The 24,553-nt window shown below is 45.4% G+C and overlaps 1 protein-coding gene across 2 annotated transcripts in view; it reads right to left on the reverse strand.

Moving 5' to 3' along the window:
* Positions 1 to 3,623: 3,623 nt before the first annotated feature.
* epha4l (eph receptor A4, like) overlaps positions 3,624 to 24,553 on the reverse strand; it is a 58,135-nt gene continuing 37,205 nt past the window's right edge. The window contains exons 6-17 of one of the 2 annotated variants that reach the window (XM_083984348.1): positions 21,909 to 22,033; positions 21,347 to 21,506; positions 19,385 to 19,496; positions 16,736 to 16,791; positions 16,111 to 16,224; positions 15,381 to 15,566; positions 11,137 to 11,198; positions 9,693 to 9,902; positions 9,367 to 9,516; positions 8,790 to 8,986; positions 5,949 to 6,110; positions 3,624 to 4,907 (exon numbers count right to left, since the gene is read on the reverse strand). In XM_083984348.1, coding sequence (XP_083840474.1) covers positions 4,793 to 4,907; positions 5,949 to 6,110; positions 8,790 to 8,986; positions 9,367 to 9,516; positions 9,693 to 9,902; positions 11,137 to 11,198; positions 15,381 to 15,566; positions 16,111 to 16,224; positions 16,736 to 16,791; positions 19,385 to 19,496; positions 21,347 to 21,506; positions 21,909 to 22,033 — 1,649 coding nt within the window. In that variant the 3' untranslated portion in view covers positions 3,624 to 4,792. Of the gene's footprint in view, positions 4,908 to 5,948; positions 6,111 to 8,789; positions 8,987 to 9,366; positions 9,517 to 9,692; positions 9,903 to 11,136; positions 11,199 to 15,380; positions 15,567 to 16,110; positions 16,225 to 16,735; positions 16,795 to 19,384; positions 19,497 to 21,346; positions 21,507 to 21,908; positions 22,034 to 24,553 lie in introns of both variants that reach the window. The other variant, XM_083984347.1, reaches the window with a different exon arrangement.

The following is a 24,553-nucleotide window of genomic DNA, read 5'->3' on the forward strand; positions in this document are numbered from 1 at the left end:
GTGTGTGTGTGTGTGTTTGTGTGTGTGTGTGTGTGTGTGTGTGTGTGTGTGTGTGTGAATGAGAGGCAGGGAGATTGTCGTATGGTTTCTACTTTAATAAGAATGCACTTTGGCACCCCCTTTATTTTCTTCACTTTAGGCTATTATTTTACAAACTAGATATAAAAGGACATAAATAAATGACATAAGTTACATGTACCTAGAGCTCCTTGACAAAAAAACAAAATAAAAACATAAAATAAAACAAGGCCAAAAAAATAAAACAAAATCATGATCATGTCCCAAAAAGAAAAAGAAAAAGTACAAAAAAAACAAACAGATTGAGAGCATGTTAGATCTACATGTCTAGATCATATGGCATCGGAAGGCATACAATGACAAACATTAACTCTGGCGACTTGTTAATTTTTTTCTTTTTTTTTTCTTCTTCTTCTTCTTCTTCAAATCTTCCGACATTTAAGTAAAAGGAAAAAAGTATTTTACAGTACATTCTGGTTTCCATCTCCTTCCCAACATGTCTTGCATATTTCCAAACAGGTCCTTTTTTTCTCATTTATTCCATAGACAAAACCCCCCCCAAAAAACAAAAAAAAAAAAAAAATCGCATTGCCAAAAACAGGAGAGAGCGGTCGAGCTGTATTAAGGGCGGAGGTGTTTTCTTGAATTATATGAAGCGTCACTTACGAGTTCAAAAACATTCACATAAGTATAGTTTAAAGAGATAAAAGGAACAAAAACATTGTCCATTGGGTGAAACCTGTAGCTGTATGATGTGCTCTGGAGAAAATAAAAAAAGTAAAAAAAAACAAAAAAAACAACAGCTTTCCTTCTTCCGTCCTTTCTCTGATCCTTTTGTTGTGTTCAGGTGCGTCGTCGTTGTCGAGAGAGATACGGCTCCGACGCTTCCTCCTCCACCTGCCACAAGCTCGGAGAGTCCAAACACGATTGGGGGGAGCGGGTTTAGTGGGGTGGGGGTGGGGGGGTAGTAGGGTGTTTGTATGCACAGGGAGGTTTCCAGTCACTCCATGTTGTGTCCATTGGCCAAAGCAGAACTGGTTTTGTAATCCAGAAAAGCTTCAGTTCAGTAAAACGCTGTGTAGCTGAGTAGAGTTTGCACGACGACGGCGGCGGCAGCAAACACACCTTACATTGTTTTTGTTGTGGGTTTTTTTTTTTTTTTTAGTTTTATTTAGTTTTTTATCTTTTTTAGACAACACGGAAGCAAAAAAAAGCAAAAAAAAAAAAAAAGTCCAGGGTTTTTCTTTTCTTTTTTATCATATCAAAAACAATACGACTCTGTTATTTCCTCCTCCTCCTCCACAGTGGCAGAACAGACACGATTACTGATAGTACTTCAAAGACATTTCCACTCACACAGCTACACACACACACACACACACACTCTCATGCACACACACACACACATACATCATCACATCCGCACGCTCAAATCAAACGCTTGTTACTTTACATGCAAACAGAATTAAGCAATAAAAAAAACAAAAAGAAAACAAACAAAATAAAATGCAACTTTCAAAATAAAAGCACATTATCTGCTGGAGCAGGGCTTCTCGATTATATTACATTCTTCTCATTGTCTCTTGTTTTTTAATGCTGTTAAATCATTCATAGTAAATTCCAGTACATTGCTGGACGGCCACAAAGCAAAACGGTGGCCAGTTTTGTCAAGTCGACGTCCCCGGATGCTGGGAGTGGAGGGGGAGAAGGAGGAGGAGGAGGAGGAAGAGGAGGCGGGGGTAGATTTGTCATCTCGATGTTGGAGGAGGCTCCAAGGAAGAGGAGGAGGAGGAGGAGGAGGAGGAGGAGGAGGGAGGAAGACAAAGAGGAGGACGAATTCTGGTCGTGGTGAGCGAGGCCGGGATCCTGTTGGTGATGGACGGCAGCAGCTGGAGAGAGAGAGAGGAGGGGGAGAGGGGGGAGAGAGAGGCTGCATCAGTCATGGTGGTTTTGAACATCAACAGCGTGAGCTCGGCCTCCGGTCGGTCGCTGTTGCAGCTCCGGCTCATCCGCTCAACGCGACCCCGAGCCAAAGCCGGAGCGTCCAGAGAGCCGGCGGCCGCTACTACAGCAGGAAAATATGGATTTGGTGGCAGCGGAGTATTAACTAGTGTGAAGCACATGCTGCTGCTGTTGGTGTTGCTGGTGTGTGTATGTGTGTGTGTGTGTGTTTATAATATATGAAACATGCCCTTGACTTAGTGGCACACATCAAAGGCACGACAATAGACGTTTATCGAGTGTGTGTGTGTGTTTGTGTGTGTAGTCGGAGTTAAACACACTTTAGTCTGATGCCAGCTGAAAGAATCCCTCTGCTCTGCTCAGGCAGGAGTATCGACCAATTATAGACCATTAACTTTCACTACTATAGGTTTTTCTTTCATGTGCAGAAGAAAACTTGTGGTTTTTTTTTACAGGAAATATTTGAACAGTTTGAACTATAATGCTGCATTTAAGAGTGACATCACACTGTGCAGGCTCACTCTCCCCGTGTTGATGTTAAAGAGGAAAAAATGTACCTCACAATTTAATGAATGCTGAATCAATTTGTCATTTGGAAGAAATGTGTTACATTAAATTACATATAATACACATTTTTCACAATTTCTGCACATTTAATAAACCAAATGATTAATTAACAAAATGGTTTATCAAGCAGATTAATGTGAATAATCATTCACTGCTTTGTTAGTTGATTACATCCTGTATAAAATGACATTTGAACCTTTTACCAACTTTGTGACGTTATCGTTTATGCATTAGATTGAATCAGTGTCAGCTACCTGAACCTAATAAAGTGAACATTGAGAGTATGAAGGAAACCTGATGAATCAATAACGACACTTCAGTTGAACTGATGATGTCACTGTATTGGATGAGGTGGAGGGAGCTACATTTACCGACTTTATTAACTTGTGCTAATTCATGCGCATAAATTATCATCCTCTCCTCTCCTCATGAAAAAAATTAAAAATGGTTCAATCTGCAGCATCTTGATGTATTAAAATGATTCTAGACGCTCCGTTAAGAGCCGGCCGCTGCCATGGCAACATATTGATGTGTTCACTCAGGAGAAAGTTACACCTCCTCCTCCTCTCCTACTTTTCCTGGAAAGTGTTGCCGAGCTGCGGTGGGCTGCGAGCGGCTGACTGGGAGTCAGCGGCTGATTAATTCTTCTCATTAAGATGCCGGCGGCGTCGGGAACGCAGACTGATCACAGACCAGTGGCTATTGATCTGCTCTGGCTGCCTGCGGTGGCACAACCTGCTTGTTAATTAACACAGTTTCAGGAGCTAAAGGGAGTAAGTGTGTGTGTGTTTGTGTGTGTGTGTGTGTGTGTTATCTGATATTAGAAACATGCTGCAGTAATAACAGGAGGTGAAATCCAATATCTTTATTTGTTTTGTTTTAATGGGGCTTTTTTTTTTGTGCTGAGTGTCGGCGGCAACAAACAGTGGAACGTATCGATCCTCACCTTGATGACGGTTGGAGCACAGGTGAGTGTGTTTCCATGGCGATGGTAATGCTGATGGGTGTTCTGCATCCACACTGTCGCATCATCATCATCATCATCATCCCATCTTCCTTTTTGTTTTGTCCCGAAATAAATCCCACAGCCAATAAACTCCTTCGGTTCGGTTTCGTTTTAGAAAAAAACAAAAAACAAAAGGCAACTGGACCGGTTCAAACGGTTCAGACCGTCAGAGGCGGCGAGGAGCAGGAGGGGGAGGAGGGAGGGTGGGGGTCTTGCGGCTGAGCAGTGGCGATGAATGGAAGAATCCAAATTGTGTGTTTATCTGAGGTGTGGGAGAGCTTTTTTTTTGTTTTTTGGGAAGACAGGGGAGTGGGAAGGCTCCTCTGGAAGATCAAAGACATTCTCAGCAACGTCCTGAGGGCAACAAAACACGGCGTTCTGGGAGGAAAACGAGGCCAGAACAGAGCAAGAAACAACAAGAAGCGCCTCAAAATAAGTCCTCGCTGCACCACCGCCGCCGCCGCCGCCACTGCTGCTGCTGCCGTCTCCCCGTGGAAAAGAGAAAAAGAAGAAAAAACCAAACCCTCAACCTCTCAGAGACTCACTGTTCGGAGGATCCTCCATTTTTTTTGTCTGTGAGATACCAAACAGATCCAGCTGAGAGACAGAACAATGGTGGCCGGGGCAGCCTGCGAGTCCCACAGAAACAAGTCATGTACAATAAACACAGTCACAGGAAATCCAAAAACAAAAAAAAAAAAACAAAAAAAAGAAGAAGAAGAAACTTCTTCTCTGCGGATTATTCCAGAAAGAAAGTTCCAGAAACAACTCTGCCCAAAGAAGAGCAAGAAAGGTAAATGGTTCCCCCTCTCTTCCTCGCTTTTCCTTTCCAGACCGTTAAAGGCACTCCAGATTGGCCTCTTGGAAGCATTTTTCCAGCCATCCCTTCATCTATCCATAAATGCTGCAGACACAAACGCCCTCTTTTCTCCAAAACATCAACAAAAAAAGGGCAAGGTAAAGGTCTGATTTTGTTTTTGTTTGTTTTTTACAAAAAAAAGTGCCATTTTCACCACTTTTTTTTTCTTCTTCTTCTTCTTCTTCATCGACGTCTTCTTTTCTTTTTAGATCCAATTTAAAGTGCATGGATGAGGTAAACTATTTCTTCATAGTTTATTTGTCTCTCTTTTTTTTAATATTTAATCTTTTTTGTTATTTATGTATTTTTTTCATAAGAAAACGAAGTCGCTTTGCTTCCTTTTTCCTTTTTTCCGCCTTTTTTTCCCGCTTTAAAATCTCTCAGACGGGAACCATTCTGCCTTGCAACTGTTGCATTTGGGACAGCATTCCCTGGACGCTGGTCAGGATCTTGTTCTGGTGCGCTGCCGAGGAGATACCTATACGAGCCATGTCCCTGGAAGAAAAGAAGAGAGAGGCCTTTTAGGGATGGAGGACAACAATAACAAACACATGAAGGCCTGATACACATGATGAATTTTACAGCCTTCCAGTGGAAACCAGGCCTCCGACAGTTTAACTGCTGCGTGAGGAATTTCTCTTGCCAACGCAGCGAGACTAATCCTGTAATCTCAATAAGTGAAAAATGAAAATAATACAGACGGGAGACAAGAGACTGAGACGCATTCAGCACATGTGAACTTTGATTCTTGGTCTGATCCTGAAGAAACAGTTTGGAGTTTTGAGAAATCGGGCTCATTATGTTTATGTTCTCTTGCTGGGAATTCAATGAGACGATCGACATCGCTACTGCATCTGTACAGGAGGCAGCATGAAGCCAGCAGCCTCGGTTTAGTTTAGCTTAGCTTAGTTTAGCTAGAAATCAAAGCAGTAAGATGCAACTTGCTGTGAACTACAGTTATTTAGTTATGTTTATCTCAGTTTAGTAATTTTAAGCAAGCTAAAAAACCACAGTTTGTCATAATGACATTCCTTTAATGCTAAAGCTAAGCTAACCGGCTGATGCAGGTTTGAGAAAGTTGTACTGATCTTTAACTCTCAGCGAGGAAGCGAATCAAATGTCACACTATTCTTTTAATAACTGTTTAAAGAGCAAATTATCTTTTTCATTTCATTTCAAAATCAGAAATGTCTTATTGAAAGACTTCATTTCTTTCTTCTTGATCATTTCTTTCAAAGGTCGCAGTCTTCAATCATTCCAAATACCGCAAAGTAAGTTAAATGTTTAATGTTTTTCATGGGATAAATGGGAGTCTTTTGTTTCTGCTGAAGAATTTGTAAAACTATTGAGTCTCATTCTTCAAAACAAGTGAATAATTCAGAACATGAACGAAATAAAACCATCTTTAGTCGTTTTCTAAAAGCAGCGATCTGCTTCCCACTGCCTTGAACTGACAGTTATAAAATGTTGTTCACACACACACACACACACACACACACAAATGTTTTCCTCTCGCTGTCTCTCCTTCCTACTCACTCTTGTGTCATGTGGACCACGGCCTCTGGAGTGGTGTAGCCGGCAGCGGTGAAGTTGTCGCAGTATCTCTCCATGCCGATGGCCTGCAGCCAGTCCTCCACTGTGCCCACGGACGAGGTCGCCTCGGGGCTGCCCGGCTCCAGCAGGGTGGTGTTGGGCCGGCTGCAAGAGAGAGAGAGACGAGGATTTAATTTCACCGATTCAAGTTTTCTGGACATCACCTCGACTTTCAGCACAGAACAAAACCCAGATGTGTGTGTGTTATGTTCTGTTAAAGGGATACTTCACCCAAAATTGATAATTTTCTACTCACCGTCATGCCAAGGAAGGGTTCGGAGAACTTTCGGAGTCAGTGGGGGTCCAGCTGGCTACGGATTTACATATAATGGCGGCGGATAGAGTTCACTTTTGAATCGTCCAAAACACACACTATGAAACATACAAATACCTCCATACTGCTCGTCTGTACTGACCCAAGTGTCTTGAAGCCGCCACATGAAAAAGAAGTAGTAGCTCCCAGTGGCTGTGCGAGATGCGCAGGATTTGCTGCAAGATGTTCTTCCGTGTTTACATCAAACATCCAATGGTTTACAACGACGATCGAACATCTCACAGCAAATCTCAGAGCCATTGTGAGCTACTGCTACAACAAGGCTAAAAACAGAGATCAAATTATTTTTTCCCGAACAACTTTTTCATGTGGCGGCTTCAGGACACTTGGGTCAGTACAGACGAGCAGTATGGAGGTATTTGGATGTTTCATAGTGTGTGTTTTGGACGATTCAAAAGTGAGCTCTATCCATCGTCATTATATGAAAATCCGTTGCCAGCTGGACCCCCCCTGGAACTCCTAAAGCGTTTTGATGACTCTGAAAGTTCTCCAAACCCTTCCTTGGTATGACAGTGAGTAGAAAATTTGTGAATTATAGATTTTGGGTGAAGTATCCCTTTAATGTGGAGATTGGAGAAGTAGAACGGCACTGATTCATCACTATAGTGACCACAGCCAACTTGTTTTTCTTCGCCATCTTCCTTCTCTGGTCCGGTCGGGTTCAGCTCGGTTTTACGTCCCTGTTTTTTTTTTCCGTCCTACCAGAAACGCAGCCAAGTCAAACACCGTTCCTCCTCCTGGGTGTGACCGCCACAGTTAGTTAAACCTTATTTCACAGAAAACACCCAACCGGGTCACAGTGCGGTGAGTTTCACTGCTCGCTGGAGTTCCTCCTCCTCACGCTCACATATCCATCTTTCTTTCTTTCACTTCTTTTTGTTTTCACGTCTTTCCTTCCTTTCTGCCGTGGGGCGTTGGTGGTGGTGGCGGTCCGGTCCGGTCTCGCTCTGGTGACTCTCTCACACTCGCACTGTCTCCCTTTAGCTGCAGAAGATGTTGACTTGAACTTTGAGAGCAGGATGTCAGAGTCTTTAAGGAGTCACTTTCCAACTTCACTCTTGCAAAGGTTGTAAAGCTGCATTTACAGGATGCAGCTCTGCTAATTACTCCACAAGGTCTCTCTCTCTCTCCGTGTCCCATTAGGTGAGTGTGCGTGCACATTGTGTGTCCACGTATTCGTGCACTCGCACACTCATTAAAGTCAAAACAGACTCCCAGCGGCCCGCGTTGAGTCTGTAAACACGCTGAGGTCATTCTTAACACGTTTAGCCACTCCACAGTAATGGTGCTGGAGCTGCAGTGTCATGTTTGTTTTTGTTTTTTTTCCTTTTCCCTTTTTTTCTTTTTTTTTAACTCAGCGTTACGTCGTAATTCTCCTCTGCCGTTAAAGCCGCTGCATTCCTGGGAGTGCGGCGCCATTAAAGCTGGTTTGCCGAGAAATCCATTATGGAAGGTGTTAGCGCTGAAAAGAGCCACACGGTGCTGGTAGATAATGTTTAATGGTGAATGTAAATACCAGGGGGAGAATAGAGGAGTGTGTGTGTATGTGTGTTCACACTGCCTATGTAATAAATGTACAGTGTTTAAGCTGTGTATACTGTGAGTCAGTGTGTGTTTAAGCAGCACACTCCCTCTTTAACAGGACATATTCATTGGTGTGAACTTGATGTGAAATTCCACAACTTTTTCTATAATTTTCAAGATGGTTGGACCATTTGGCAACAGACGCCATGTTGTTGTTGTTCCTCTATGGTCTGGTGTCATTTTTTAGCTTTGTTTGTGATACAGTGAAAAAAAAAAAAAGCTAAAAAACACACAAATTAATGGAAAGAGTGTGTGAAATTAAGTTGTGTGATTGTTTTGGAATAATGTGATTCTCTAAACTGACATGATGGTAATTTGATTTATTCTGTTCAGTCTAGATCTATAGTTCAAAATCTTGTGGACCAAACAAAATTCTTACAAAGAGACGGTTATTCAAGACAAAGAATCACAAATTTTTGGCGACCCCGTGATCACATGCAGTCACGTGATCACAGCCATCAATCAAGATGCGCCAGCTCAGATTTTATATGCTGCATTTTATTTGAACTCGATTTATATTCAAGAAAGTGAAAATATATAATACAGTTGTTTAAGTTTGTGTGTGGTGTTTTTAATCATAATTTTAAAAAGAATAATAATCACTTTAAAAATGTTTTAATCAGTAAACTTTTTCTCAAATACTAGACATTTCAGGTGACCCCGTTTGAATTCCAGGCTTGAAAACATTCAAGGTTGAAAAACACGGGATTAAAGGCTTTAAAGGTCTAAAATATAAATAATGTCTACATAGCAGAAATTAAGATTCAGATCCTTCACAGTGCTATAATTTTGGAAGGAAACCTCTTTTGTGTGTCTGTGTGTTCAGTTGTCTGTATTGTCTGTGTGTCTAAAATCCGGCCTCTCACCTGACTGCGGTCTCGCCCCCGGTCCTCTTCAGGGTGTTGGGGTTGCGGATCAGTTTGTCCAACATGTTGACGATCTGTCCAAACTTTGGCCGGTCGGCCCTCTCCCTCTGCCAACAGTCCAGCATGAGCTGGTGCAGCGCCACGGGGCAGTCCATGGGCGGCGGCAGCCGATAGCCCTCATCGATGGCCTTGATCACCTGCAGAGCAGATCAGTGGAGCTACTGTGAGTCACTGTGTCTCTCAAACTGTAATAAAAACTGGAGGCAGTTTGATTAAAGCCGTGTGGTAAATTTAAACTCTTAACGTAATTTTTAATCACCTCACTTTAGCCACCTACACAACACATTTGGTTTTGTGCATAAATTAAAAGCTTTATCATCATTAGTGGCACTAGAAATGTGCATTCAGTGTGTAATGAGACGAGGGAGTGTGCTGCTGCTGGTTTATCCCCCCGCAGGTAAACTGATTAAATAACTGAGTTAAAATGATGAAGGAACTTTTAAAAATGTTCGACAGTAAACAAGAAGCTGGGAATCGTTGTTCCAGCTCTAATATCGCACCCTGACTCAATACTTACGTCTTGGTTACTCATGTCCCAGTATGGTCGCTCGCCGTATGACATCACCTCCCACATGACGATGCCGTAGCTCCACACGTCACTGGCCGAGGTGAACTTCCTGTAAGCGATGGCCTCGGGGGCCGTCCAGCGGATGGGGATCTTCCCGCCCTGTAATTGAACGATGGGCTGATTAATGAAATGTGACAACGCCGACAAGCAAGGTGACACACAGACGGACCGCTGACACATGCTCGCCACACACACACACACACACACACACACACACACACACACACACACACACACACACACACACACACACAGAAACACAGACAGACACTCACCCTGGTGGTGTACGCAGCCTCGGGGTCGTCCTCCAGCACGCGGGACATGCCGAAGTCGGACACTTTGCACACCAGGTTGCTGTTGACCAGGATGTTGCGGGCAGCGAGGTCGCGGTGGACGTAGCTCATGTCCGACAGGTACTTCATGCCCGACGCGATGCCGCGCAGGATGCCGACCAGCTGGATGACCGTGAAGCGCCCGTCGTTCTTCTGCAGGGAAGAGAAGACGATGTTTATGCATGTGGCCAATTACTGTTAAGTCATTAGTAAACTAATTATTTAGTTTCATTCAAGTTTAAGCGCGTTGTCACTAATTAGTCCTCGTGTATAAACAGCTGAGGGATTCTGGGTAAAACGGTAATGAAGCATCATTAAACATGTGAATTAAGTTCTATGGTTCTCAAAGTCAGATCCAGAGACCCCCCCTCCAGGGGCCCTTGAGGGGGCTCCTAGGGGGATCATTTATTTTCACAGTAACTCCATCCATACGTATAAAAAACAAATCCTGACTTAACATCACATATGATTTTAATTATGTTGGAGAGGATAAACCCTCCCTGTGTTTTAATTGTGGCGCTAAACCAAAGTAATCTGTTCTAATGGAGGTAAAACACACACACACACACACACACACACACACACACACACACACACACACACACACACACACACACACACACACACACACACACACACACACACACACACACACAGACACACACAGAGGAAAAGTTGACAGATCTCAATTCCACCAATTTACAACCAACATTCGGACTCGTTGATCTTTATCAGAGTTAATGGAGGTTGTGTCATTTCTATACAGGAAGCGAAACATGTGACAAACTTCTCATTGTCCCATGTAAATATGTAAAATTTCTACTGATTTAAAGGGGTTGTTTTCGAGGCAAATGCAGAGACTGCTTGTTGAAAAACCGCATGAATTTACCTCTAAAACAACTCTGTCTGGTCACGTTCTGTTATTATCTCATAGCGTGGTGAATGTGCAGGTCACAACTTGTCCACCAGAGCGTTTTGGAGTTGTTGGATTGTGTATTTGATGAGTTTGATGAGGGAAACCAAGAAATCCCATGAGCCTCCGTATATAACATGTATATAAATGTCATGAAATGCTCCTTTACTGTTTAAAGACGTATAAAATGTGCAACAAGTAGTTTCAGCAGCACAAACACGACTTCTTCTCCACAACCAGTGAAGCGTCATCTATAAGTAAAATGTGCAGTGCATCCTGGGAACAGTGAGATTAAAAGGAAAAAAAAAACCTGCACCCACTTCCTCTTTGGAAAAAAAAAAAAAAAAACAGTAAGTGGATCAAGATTAGGGCGAATGTTTGTGAACAAGGTTGTAATTTTGGTGGATGACATTACAGAGATAAAGAGCAGGATCAGCTGCTCACGCACACACATGAAAGAAACGCATGACTGACCCGCAGGAATGCATCCAGAGATCCGTTCTCCATGTACTCGGTGATAATCATCACTGGCTTACCTAAAGAGAGAGAGAGAGAGGAAGGGAGAGAGAGAATGAAAGGCAGATGATTATGAAGGTAAACGATGCACATCACAGCCCCGACACAGCAGGAGGGTTCTCAAGGGGAATGAATGTGTGTGTGTAGTGTGTGGTGTGTGTAGTGTGTTACACCATCCATCTCTGTCCCGTAGTGATTTAATTAGCTCAGAGTTACGGTTGCCCTGACGTCCCCCTTCACTTCCCTGCACATGCAAAGGCATCTCCAACAAGTATCCAGTACACACACTCACAGACACACACACACGCACAGACACACACACAGACACACACACGCACACCATCTTGTGTTTATGCAAATCCCCAGTGATGCTGGACGCCTCATCACAGTCACCCACCCAGACTCCCTCTGACTCTCCCTCTCTGTCAGTCACTGTCCCTTTGCCCTCTGTCTCTTCTGCCAACTTTGGACGCATCTGTCACTCTCCTGCTAGTTCCTCTTTATTGCTTTCTCTTTTTTCTCTCTCTCTCTATCTCTCTTGCTCTCTCTTTTCTCCCCCCCAGTCCCCGCCTCTCCTCCTCCTCCTCCCTCCGTCCCTCTCTCTCTGGCCTTTCTCACCCCATCCCTCTGTCTTCCCCCTCTCTGTCTCTCTTGGGGAAGCGTCTGTGTCTTTATCTGAGCCAGGGCAGGCGGCGGGGAGGGTGGACATTCCCTGGTGGGTCTCTGTCTTGTCTTTGTCTCTTAGGATGAGGGGGGGGGGGGGGGGAGGAGGAGGAGAAGAGGAGAGAGAGGGAAGAAGAAAGGAAAGAGGAAAGGAAAGAGGAGAGGAAAAGGGAGAGGAAAGGAAAGGAAGGGAGGGAGGGTGACTTGTTTTTGTCCCCAAACGGCGGCAAGCTGGTGCCTAACCAGCCATGGCAACAACACATGCCGAAAAAAGCGCCGCCACGGATTCCTCCCAGGACGGCGCTGTTCTCCGCTGTTCCATTTCAAGTGGCACAGTTAAGGTGGACTTAAAAGCTTATTGTGCCGAGGAGAAGTGCTGACTTGAAGCTAACGCCTCGAGGGGGTGGTGGTGGCGGCGGGGATGGGGATGGGTGGGGGGTGGGGGGCAGTTGTGCAGCAGAACGTGGCCCCCGAGCGGCGGCAGTGGAGGCAGAGCCAGCCGAGCGGTTGGCAGCCGAGGTCTTGAAGGTGAAGTTCCTCCACTCCACGGCGGACGAGTCTCGGTGCCAAGAGGCCGTCAGTCACCGCCTTGCCCGCCGCGTGATTGGCACTCCATTAATTACAGGGCGCTCCGGCAATGCTCCCTCCACCCCAAAAAAGGGAGGAAGTGGAGTTAAAGTTGGCGGAGAGCGGGGGCCCTCTTTGTCAGCCATCTTTGTTCCCTTTGTTGCGCGCCCCTGCCCCCGGGGCCGCCGGTGATTGACAGCTCCCCAATCAAAGTCTGAGGAGCGTCTGACCTGCGACCTTAAACTCTCGCCTTCCCAGCCCCGCCCTCTTCCTCCCATACCATTTGCATGCTAATTCCTTGTTTACTGAATACGCCCCGCCGCCATTGGCAATGAACTCCGGGCATGGGCCCCGCCAGTGGGACGATTATCACCTGCCAAAAAAACAGGGGCAGGGGAGGAGGGACGGCTCGCAACAAGGCGGACAATATTGAGGGCGAGCGCTCTGTCGAGTCCTTGACGTCTGCGGCGAACAAAGATCCTCCTTTTTTTTTTTTTAAAAAGTGGATCTTTTCTAAATTAGCATGCTCTTATGTAAATCAGCCGTTAAACATATTACGTCTGATTTCCGAGCTCTAATGGAGGCCGGGGTTTTAATTACCCGCTAGCATGATAGAAACATTAAGTATATACGGGCCTCGAAGATGGTGGAGCGCAGCCAGCCGCCCGCTTTTGCAGAGATTTTTGCACATTTATGTATTTTAGTGCCTATTTGGAGTTCCTCCATAATTAATAAGGCTTAATTGGCTCTGTTGGACATGCCAGCAAACTGAGGCCAGATTGAGAATTCCTTTTAACTTGATTGTAATGGAGAGGGGAGTGCAATTCAAATAATGGATTTTTAATAGATTCCACTGACACTCTTAAGTGTGAAGGACTAATTTGCCCAAACCTTGTGTCAAGCTCTCAGAAGTTCCGAGTGGGAGGAGGTGGAGTGGGACTTTATCCGATGTCCTTCTTCTTGCTTTGGCTCGCCATCCTTTCATGTCGGCTCCTGTCACTGCTGCGTGGCTCATCTGCTTCTCCTTCATCTCTCTCTCCCTCCGTCTCGCTCCGTCTCTTTCTTCCCCCGGCCTCCGCTTCAGTAGTTTTCTTACCACCCTCCGCTTTCTCTCTCTCTGTCTCTTCCCCGCTGTTGTTCTCTGTCTTTCCTCTGATCCGTCAGCTCCACGCCATCTTCCCCCGTTGCCTTCTCCCCCAGCGTCTCTATTTGCACCTTCCCTGGCCCCCGTCGCCGCCGTTCGCTCGTGTCGTGTCATGATTTTTTCCCCCTCTCTCCCTCGCTCTTTTCCTTCCCTCTGTTCATCTGTCGGCCTTTTTTTCCCCTTTTTTTTTGTCGGTCTTCCTCGCTCCTCTGTCTCTGCGAGGTCTGCGAGGTCATTCCCCACAGCGAGAGGTGTGATAGGTGATAAGCAATTCTGCCCCTGCTGCTGCTGCTGTTCACTCTCAGCTCCGGCTGGGCTAAGTGTGTCTGTGTCTGTGTGTGTCTGTGTCTATCAGTGTGTGTGTGTGTTATCTAGCACAGATAGGGCCGGGCTGCTGTGTCACGACACATTAAGGCACTTCATCCGTCTAACCCGGGCCGAGGCTGCTGCTCGTCACACACGTGTACCACCAAAGATGTGCAGATGCCAACATGTGCTTACATCGCACACACATCTTTAACCTAACAAATAGCATCAGGGGAAAGTGTAAAAGGTAGAAAGAGAGAGAAAAAAGAGAGAGGGAGCGACAGAGAGGAGAGAGTGCCAAGGGCAGAGGGAGAGAGGGAGGGGGAGAGATGGGGGGAGGGGGGTTTGGCCAGTGTGTTGTGGCCGTGCAGCAGCAGATAGAGGAGGGATAGGGTATCACTCCCTAACCCCAAACACATTTACGGCTGACACCATGATTAATGAGCCTGGTGCTGCGCTACAGGGTCTGTTCCCTGGACCCATTAGACCCCTGCCCACCCCCCACCCCCCCAAACCCCTCATCCTCCACTCACAACTGCCTTGCTACCTCTAACTCCCCCACCCTCCAACAACCACCGTTGCAGGACCCCTTCCATCTGGACAGAGCCCACCTGGGGATACCCTCAGATGGGACATGTGCACAAATACAAGTGTGTGCATGTGCGACTACAGGTATCATGCAATATATATAAATATGTGTGTGTGTGTGTGTGTGTGTGTGTGTGTGTGTGTGTGTGTGTGTGTGTGTGTGTGTGTGTGTGTGTGTGTGGTGTGTCCTGACGCTCACCCTTCTCCAAAGTCACCCTAAAACCGCAGACGTAGTTTGTAATGATTTATTGTTAAGTGTTTTTTTTTTTTTCCTTAAGGGAGAACGGAGGCAGCAGAAATTAATGCCCTCTGTGTTACTATGATGTATCTGTGTGGAAATGTGTGTGTGTGAGTGAGTGTTATGATTCCTACCACCCTGTATAGTTTAACAGGATAGTTCAACATTTTGGCAAATTGGCCCATTGTCATAATCCCTATAGTCATAGCAGTAGGTTCGTTCCTTTAATTGTCGGTGCAAGCTATTTTTTCATCAAATACACAATCCAACAACTCCAAAACGCTCTGGTGGACAAGTTGTGACCTGCACATTCACCACACTATGAGATAATAACAGAACGTTACGAGACGGTGTTGCTTTAGAGGCAAATTCATACAAAACCATTGATTGCACAGCCAGCAGTCTATGTATTTACTACCTTGTTGGATTGTGTATTTGATGAGTTTGATGAGGGAAATCCGATTAGCCTCCGTAGCGTAGCTCTGAGCAGCTTGCGGCTCTGCTCCACTGTTCTAAAAATAGCTTGCACCAACAATTAAAGGTAACAAATCTACTGCTAAAACTATAGGGATTATGGCGATGGGCCAATTTGCCAAAATGTTGAACTATCCCTTTAAATGAAATATATCATGTACCAGGTTTTGTTCTTCATTTCATTTGCAAATTTTAAAAAGTGTGTGTGTGTGTGTGACGTACATTTGGTGACCACGCCCTCCAGGTGAATGATGTTGGGGTGGTCGAACTGGCCCATGATGCTGGCCTCGGACAGGAAGTCCCTCCTCTGCTTGTCGGTGTAGCCGGCCTTCAGGGTCTTGATGGCCACGCAGATCTCCCTCTTGCCCGGCATCTTCAGGCGGCCGCTGCACACCTCGCCAAACTCCCCTGGAAACACACACACACATACACACATGAGCTACTTAGACATAAATCACATCAGGAGAGGGGAGAGGGTGTGTGGTTGTGTGTGCGTGCAGGTTAGAAGGGGTCCACTTTAAACATTGATCAGGGTCTCTAATCCCTCTCTCCCCCCTCCTCCTCCCCTCACTCACTCACTCACTGGTGCGGAGAGAGAGAGGGGAAATGGATATTGATTCTTTCTCTTTATTATTTTGTCATTGGATGACTTTTCTCTGGCCACAGAAATAGCGCAGACAACATATTTAGCCTCCACTGATCTTATTTTATTTTGTATTTTTTTTATTTTTCATTGACCTGTCTAGAAGCAGACAAAATGTTATTGTCTGGGTAAATGCTGCTTTTTGTTCTCCAGGAGCCACACAGAGGAAAGCCTGGCAGCAGGAATATTTGAATGAAACAAATACCAAATATAGGCTTATCCTATTAAAGTGGATGCTTTTATCCAAAGTGTGCTTTACTGCAGAGTAACTCTGTGATGTCATGATGAGGGATGAAGCCTCTTCCTCACCGATGCCGATGACTTTCTCGATCTTGATGCACGAGGCGTCGATCTCTTTGGCGAACTCGCGGACGGCCTGGTTCGGGTCCTCGTAGGTAAAGGGGTCGACGTAAATCCTCACTCCTGAGGGAAGGAGTTTACGAGACAGAAAGAAAGAAAGAAAAAAAAAAAAAGAAAAGGAAAGAAAGGAAAGGAAAGAAAAAGGGAGTGAAAAATGAAGGTTAATTCATTCTGGCAACGAAACTCCATCTGTTCTTTATTTCCATCACGCTGCAGGCTACGCTGCCTTCCTCTGTGGAGCCTCTTCTCCTCCTCCTCCTCCTCTCACACGGACTCCTCTGCTTTTCATGTCACTGTGGCTGACTTCAATCAAGATGGAGCTCATTAACTTGAAATTTTTGTGGGATGCGAAATAACAATGCTGATGACTTGATAATGAGTGTTTTTGTTGATTTTTTTTTTTTTTGGGATGCAAGTACATTAACTTTAAAATAGTTTGTTTTCCCCCCCACCACCTGCTTTTATGGGCCTCATTTGCGGTTTTTAAAGTGCATGCACACATGAACACACCTGACAGCGCTAATGTTTTTTCAATTATAGAGTGTGTAGGTGTCGAGTGTTGGCTGTGAGTTACCTTGATGTAAGTGCTTTTCCTCATCAGAGTCCTGCTTGGCCTTGCTGTACTTACTCCTTCTGGGGGCAAAAACAGCAGGACGGTCAGGGAGAGCACGTCACGACAAGAGACACTACACGACTGCAGCTCTTATGAAAACAAAACATTATAATGATAATGGAAGACGAGTGTCACTGCACCGTAATCCCTAATTAAAACTTCAACCCAGACTTCTAAACCCACTTTATACGTCAATTAAATGGTGTGAAGTGCCGACACAATCACAGATTACTGATGAAGCATTGATATAATTATTTATTAGAGAGCAGAAAGTGGATTTGAATGTAATCAGATTCTGGGGCTATTAATTGCACTTTGCTCTTTGTTATGCAGATAGAAGCTTCAAAGACACAGTTTTAGGGGAAAATACTTATTCACTCTTATAAAAAAAGTTTTACAAAACATGAGGACATTGACACCGCTCTCTTGTGTTTTTGTTTAATCTGACTTAAAAACTGATTTAAATGTATTTCCCAAGATGTTAAAATATGAAGTTGAGTCATTCATAACAAACTGAAAACCATTTGCTGTATAATGACCTATCCACAGGTGCCACAATTTCCATTATTAAATTCTTACAAAAGGTTGAACATTTTTTCAACATTTTTCCCTGTTAAAAGGGCTTTCTTGGGTGTTTTTCCCCAGTCGATGGGGTCTAAGGACAGAGGATGTTGTCATGATGCCCTTCGAGACAAACTGTTTGTTAAATTGGGATATACACATAAAATTGCCTTGCCTTGCCATTTAGGTAAATATTAGAAAATCCTGTGGCAGATGACAATTATGCAAGTACAGGATGTTCAGTGCTTGCTTATGTTGAGTATTTTCATGTTTTACTTCTTTATACTTAACATTTTACAACATTTCAGATCAAAATATGTCTTTAGTTTATTTGATTATCAAGGTTTTATATAGAAAAAAACATGTGGGTTTGATTGTTTATTTGCTCCAAACAACTGTAAATATACTGAAGCCGTATTTAGCTTCACATCAAAATGCTGTTTACATGTTTATGCATCAGTTGCAATAATCAAATGATCTAATATATACATAAGTATAACAATATAAAATGGGTGGTTCTTTGGATACTGAGGTTATTACTAAAAAGCCATTTGCGGCACTGCACTATTTTCTCTGGTGTTTTATTCGTAATGAGATTGCCTTTACATTGTGTCCCTTCTACTTCAAAACAAATGAAACATCTTTCAGCACTAATGGTTTCTGAAGGGCACTGAGCATACAGCGACGACGGCGTGGAGCTGAGCAGGAGCTGAGCAGAGCGGAGAGGCCGGCGGGTATAAAAGCTGTAAATCAATCCGAGACAAGATGCACTTAAATCCCTCCGAATCCCTCAGGCAGCCTGACACCTGCGCTCGTATTGATGCGTCGGGTCAGCGGTGGAAATGACCAGATGTGCGGGGGACATTGTCTTCCTCTATGGTTGTGTAATGATGGTAAACGGCTACGTGATTACAGTCCAACCCCCAACCACCACCACCATCCTCAGCCCCCCCTTATTCTACAATCACAGGATGGCTGCAGCGAGCGGCACAATGACAGCGGCCGTCACATGCATATAAAGAAGGCAGAGACAACCACCTGCTTGGCTGTGGAGAGGGAGGCAATCACATGGAAAACGAGAGGACACACACACACACACACACACGACAGCCCCCTTCACTCCCCATCATCCTCAGCACCAATACACACACGTGCAAACAGTGGTTTGGTTTCCATATATAAAGAGACAACCTCGCACACATAAAGGGATCAACAGACACATAGAGGAAGCAACACACAAGCCCATTAACACTCCCCTCCCCCTCAGTGCCAACACACACTACACACATGAAAACAATACTTCTTTTTTTCACATTAGGATGCACATGCACACAGAGAGAAAGAGAGAGAGAGACAGGGGGGGGGGGTTAACACCCAGAGGTGAGGAAGGCCCATCTGCATGTAATCCCATCTCTGTGACGGTGCTTTGTCCTGCTCGCTGGTTAACACCCTGAGATTGGGTCACTGCAAATCCACCTGATGCCTCTCTGTCTCAGTCTCTCTATTCTATCTCCTACTTTTCATTGCCTGCTTATCTCATTGTCCACCCTCCCTCCTCCTCCTCCTCCTCCTCCTCCTCCTCCTTCTATCCTCCTATCTCTCTATCCCTCTCTCTCATTCTCTTCACGGCAAGTCAGAAAAGGCACAGCGGGGGGAAAATAACTGGCGGCCAGGATTACCAGCCAGCCACTAGCTGAGAGATGGAGGGATGCGAGGATGGATGCAGAGGACAGGGGAGCGAGGGGTCACTGATTGCATCTCTTCAGCTGTCGGGGAGCTGTCAATCACGTCTCCGGTGTGGCGAGTCATCACTCATCGGACGACGTGAGCGACCGACTTGACTTGCACTGGCTGCTCTTGGGCTGAGTGTGTGTTACTATGTGTGTGTTTTTTGAGTGACGTCTATCGCCTGACAGCTACTTTTCCTGTGGCTAAGCAAGACATCTCTCACCTGGGAGGAAAAGAGGGGGAGACAGGAAGCAGAAGGGACAGAGAGAGCAGAGAGAGAGAGAGAGAGAGAGAGAGGGAGAGGGACGAATGAAGCCTCACCTTCGGCTGATGACGAAAGCGCTGATGAGGATGATGAGGAGAACCACACTGCCCACCACTGACACCAGTAACACCGTGGAGTTGGCCCCATCGCCGATAATGGGAGCCGGGACTGTGGAGAAAAAAAAAAGATGGCGAAAAGGGAAAACAGAGGGAGAGGGAGAGAGAAGAGAGGAAAGGGAGGAAGGTTGGACAGAGACAAAGAGCAAAGTCAATATCACTGTACTCGGAGAGCAGTGTGGATTCTGTGTTTGTCAAAGTCATTGACCCCCCTCCCTCCCTCCCTCCCTTCCACATCCATCCGTCTCCCCCCTCCTCTCCAACACCACACACACACACACACTGTTTGTCCTTGCCTCCTATTCCCTCCATTTTACAGCCCCTCTGTAAATCCTGCTGTTTTGCATGCTCCACTGAGAGACAATGACGGCCCATTAGGATGTGAGCTTGACCGTGTCATTATCATGCGCCGCTGTCTCCATCTACATTACAAAAGGGGACACCTGGGCCCCCAGAGCATCCCTGTGACCCCTTACATCATAATCTGTCAGCAACACTCAGCACCATGCGGAAGGATGTTCACTGAGGGAAATCTGAGATAATAATGAAAGCTTACATTTTGTTAAAGCTCCATACAGTATAAAGGTAGATGTCCATGTGTAGTGTGATTATAAAGCAGCTCAATGTTCTATATTAATACTGTGAATCAAAGCCTCAGTTCACAGAGAAATGCACACAGCCTGTATTCAGAAACTGAGCCTTAAAACCAGCCGTCAGGACTTCCTGTCACTTTGTGATGTCACAACAAAGCAGTCACCCAAAGCCCCGCCCCCTCACCACCTGGACCCACCATCCAACACTTGCAGGATTTTGTGAATTCTGCTCTATTTTTATTGGATGGTTACTCTGAAAACAGTCCGCCTATCAGAAGAGAGGCCCAGAGCCTCCTGTCTTCTGATTGGCTGACACCTACCTGTTGTTACTAGGGCTGCAAAGAGAAGCTGAGCGAAGAGATGGAAACCTACACTAACAGGGTTTTTAGTTCTTAAAACTACTAATATATCTTCTGATGGATCAACACTTCTATTAAAAACACAGCAGAAGTGTGAAATATGGGAATTTTAATGACATAATAATAATTAATCTCCATGTTTGTCTAGACTTTTCACCTCATTAAATTCAAACTCTCTAACATTCATATTTATTTCCCCTTCAGTAGCTTTAAGGTTGTTCCAATCTGTCCGACAGTATTAAATATATTTAATCAACGTCCCAAGATTCTCCGTTATTTTTTTTCCATCTGCTTCAGTCCATCAAATGGAAATCTGATCTCCACTAGAATATAAAATAAAGTTCTCTTGGCTTTGACAACTCACAGCATGAGTCCGTTATGACTGACCCTCCAAAAGGCTGGAGGGGGTTTCCGGGGACTAATTTGAAATTGTGATCAGAGTCCACCCACGAAGGCGCTTCCTAATGTTGTTATCTTAGGGTTTTATAATGTTTTAGAGCCTGATGGAAACAATGAATCCATATTTTTTTGGCTGTAACACACTCAGATTTAAGGCCGCTGCTGACGAGAAACAAAAAGCAGCCATCAGCAGCTTCCGGCTACAAATGTCAGAATCGGTATCATTCTTCAAAAACCCATATAAGTTGAACCGTAGCCGCCGCGTCCACCGAGACTCGCTGCAAGTTGAATAATGGGAGCTGCTCAGGTTGCCAGTCAGGTGCTGGAGCAGGATATCATTTGTCTCTTCTAGATGACAGCTATGTTGATTAATGACCACAATGAAAGAGACAAACTCGTAAAAGATGCTATCATAGCAGGATTCTGCAGAAACAGGGTGCGATGGAGCTGGCACCGGGCCGCGCTCTGGCTCGGCGCTGCACTGATGTCGTTAAGGCGACGCAGAGTGGAGGTGGAGGCGGCGGCAGCAGCAGCTCTGTGGCTGAACTCACCGGAGTTGGTCATGAACTCGAACGGGCCGCTGAATTCCCCGTAGCCCGCCGCCGTGCGAGCGCGGACGTGGAAGACGTAAGAAGTGAGCGGGGTGAGGCCTTTGATGTCGGTGTTCCTGGATGACGTTTTGATAATTCTGTAGCTCCTTTCATTTTGGTCCTGAGGACAAAGAGAGAAACAGTGAGACACAGAGGAAACAAGACAGTTAGATGTACAATTTTCCCAGCGATTACAAAGTGGTTCCCAAACTTTCGTGGCTCGTGACCTCATTTTGACATCATACATTTCTGGCGAACCGTCAGTCAAGATGCGCCAGCTCAAATATTTTTATATGCTGCATTTTATTTGAACTCAATTTTATATTCGAGAAAGTGAAAGTATAAAATACAGTTGTTTAAGATTGTGTGTGGTGTTTTTAATCATACTTTTATCAAGAATAATAATGAGTTTTTTTTATCAAGTACTAGACATTTCAGGTGACCCCATTTGAATTCCAGGCGACCCCACGTGGGGTCCCGACCCCAAGGTTGCAAAACACTGGATTACAGGTGCGACCCTCACCTTCTCATAGTACTTGACTTCGTACTCCAGGATGACACCGTTGGCTCTGTCCGGCGGCTGCCAGGCCAGAGAGATGGTGTGTCTGGTGATGTCCTTCGCCTGGATCGAAGTCACTGGCGAGGGAGCTGGAGAGATGATCAAAGAGAGAGATATTTAGAAGAAGAAAAAAAAGCTGTTCGCCCACTGCCTGTCCTCTCCGTGATGTTTCCAGCCTTGGAGACACTGAGTCTGTTTTGTGTTCCCTCTCCTAAATCCCAGACTCTTTTCGCTCCCGCTGAGAAACTCAAACATCGGGCCAGGCCACAAGGCAATCACTTCCATTTGTCTCTGGACTTGGCGTCCGTTCAAAAGCCGAGGCGTTACAGAGCTTTGTATGGCCACAAAGCTTAATTGCCAAAGCTAGACTGTGCAGTGCAAAACTGATGCACTAATATTTCTCCTCTAATGGTTGGTATCCATAAAACGGAGCCCATTTCCTCTTGGCTGATGTTTTCATCCTACAAACTGGTAAAACGATGTCGAACCTCATTCTCTGCAGACTCCTGGGTCACCCTGGGAAACCTGCACAACACAGTCCGCCTCAGGAAGCTCAACATGAGCCCAATTCCCTTTTCTTTTCTTCTCTTTCTTTTTTTTTAGGAGCAAATCAATTGGTTTTCATTAAAGCTCAAGTGGGCGATCTTATCTCGGGCCCCTTTCTGCCGCGGCGGCTGATAATGAGGCCATATTTCAAGCAGCCACGTTATCTGCGTTCAGACGCCTTTAACATGTGAAGGTTAAAGCACAGATAATGGCTGGCACTCGTCTCCTCCCACCGGTGTCTCGCCGCTGCACAAATCAAGCCTCTATCTTCAGGGGGGGCTGTGACAACGCTAAAATTGGATCATACGCGCTCAATGCGACAAAGAGAAATCCATAAACACGGGGCGAGATAAAGAGCGTTGTAAACAGAGAGACACTCGTGTTCAGATTGAGCTCTGAGGAGGAGACGAGTGTGTGTGTGTGTGTGTGTGTGTGTGTGTGTGTGTGTGTGTGTGTGTGTGTGTGTGTGTGTGTGTGTGTGGACAGGCGGAGTTTAAAGAGCGACGACAAGAGGTTACATGGATGAACACACAGGTTCGAAGAGACAGGATATAAACACACAATTGCATCCTCACTCATCCAACACAGAGCTTGACACCACACACACACACACAGACACACACACACACACACACACACACACACACACACACACAGTAGGTAACATTTCATTGTGACATCTGTTCCTACAAGTTCACAGGGGTTTTTAAATCTTTGACCCCTGGTTCTGGAGCGATACTGTAACCTTACTCGTTTCAGACCATCTGCCTTTTAAAAAATTACAGTGGGATGATTAATGAGGGGTCCGCGGCCCACCGATTATGATTGGATTATCTATGACATTATATACATTCTCATCACTTTGAGCGGGGGCTCCAGGGAGCCTAGCCTCCTCCGAGCTAAACGCTAACAAACCCCTGCTTTTAGCCGGGGATTGAGTTCAAACGGGCCTGGAATTCAAGCACCAGCCGGGGATTGGGTTTCAGCGGGGTGAAGAAGCAGCAGGGAGGGGGTGGAGGGGTAGGGAGGGGAGGGGTAGAGCGATGGAGATAGAGAGGGATGGGATTGCAGACATCTCTTGGTAAATAGATTAACCCAAGGTTGTGTCATCCTGTTGGCCTAATGTGTTGCGTCTCCGTTAAACAATTAGACGGCGGCCATTTGTATCCCTCCGATCAATCTTAGGCAGCAGCCAGAGCCAATTTGAGGGCCCTCCTGGGGCCGACCCAGAGCGCTCCGGCTCAGAAAGAAAAACCCCTGAGGGGTCAGCGGCCTTCGTTCCCCCGCGGTAACACACACATCCATCTTTTCCCCCCGCAAAGATGACAGATATGGCGTTTTAATCGCGTTCCCCCTCCTCTTGTTGCGCTCTTTATTTTTCCCTCGACTAATGTGAGGATAAAGATGAGTGATTTTCTGAGTGGTCCCCTCTGAGGTTCCCTACGTGAGACGGCAGCCCAGGCACAAAATAAGTAATCCATCAAGACCCGGTTTTATGACTTGTTACAGATAAATTAGGCCGAGGAATGCCTAAAAAGCAAAACTGATACACATCCATGTTTAAGTTTTTTTTGTCAAAGCGAAAAAGTCGAAAAAGTCGAACCTGAGGCTGCGTTTCCGGGCCGACCACTGCTAGACTAGCAGGCACCTCTGTGGATGGGTTTTTTTTTTTTTTTTAAATGTGGGGCAGATCTGTAATTTTCTTACTGTCTCCTGAACGTGTGGGCTTCAAAACGTTGGTGGAATAATAAGTGTTAAAGGCAATGAATATTCAGATCTCATTTCAGAATTGTGCTCTCCAAAAAAAACCTTCACAGCCTGCACACACACACACACACACACACACACACACACACACAGTAGCAGTAACACGAAGGACCTCATTACGCAAACAGAAAGATAGAAATTCGCATATAAAAAAAAAATCCACCTAGTCCCATTATCTCAGAGCGACAGTGAAAACCTCAATCACACACCTATGCATACATTATAATGAGTTAAACCTGCGAGAGACACACGCAGTTTGGTTTGGTTCTGGTTTTTTTTTAGAAATCGCACCCCCT

Source organism: Trachurus trachurus (assembly GCF_905171665.1).
Source record: "Trachurus trachurus genome assembly, chromosome: 13".
Classification (NCBI taxonomy): Eukaryota; Metazoa; Chordata; class Actinopteri; order Carangiformes; family Carangidae; genus Trachurus; species Trachurus trachurus.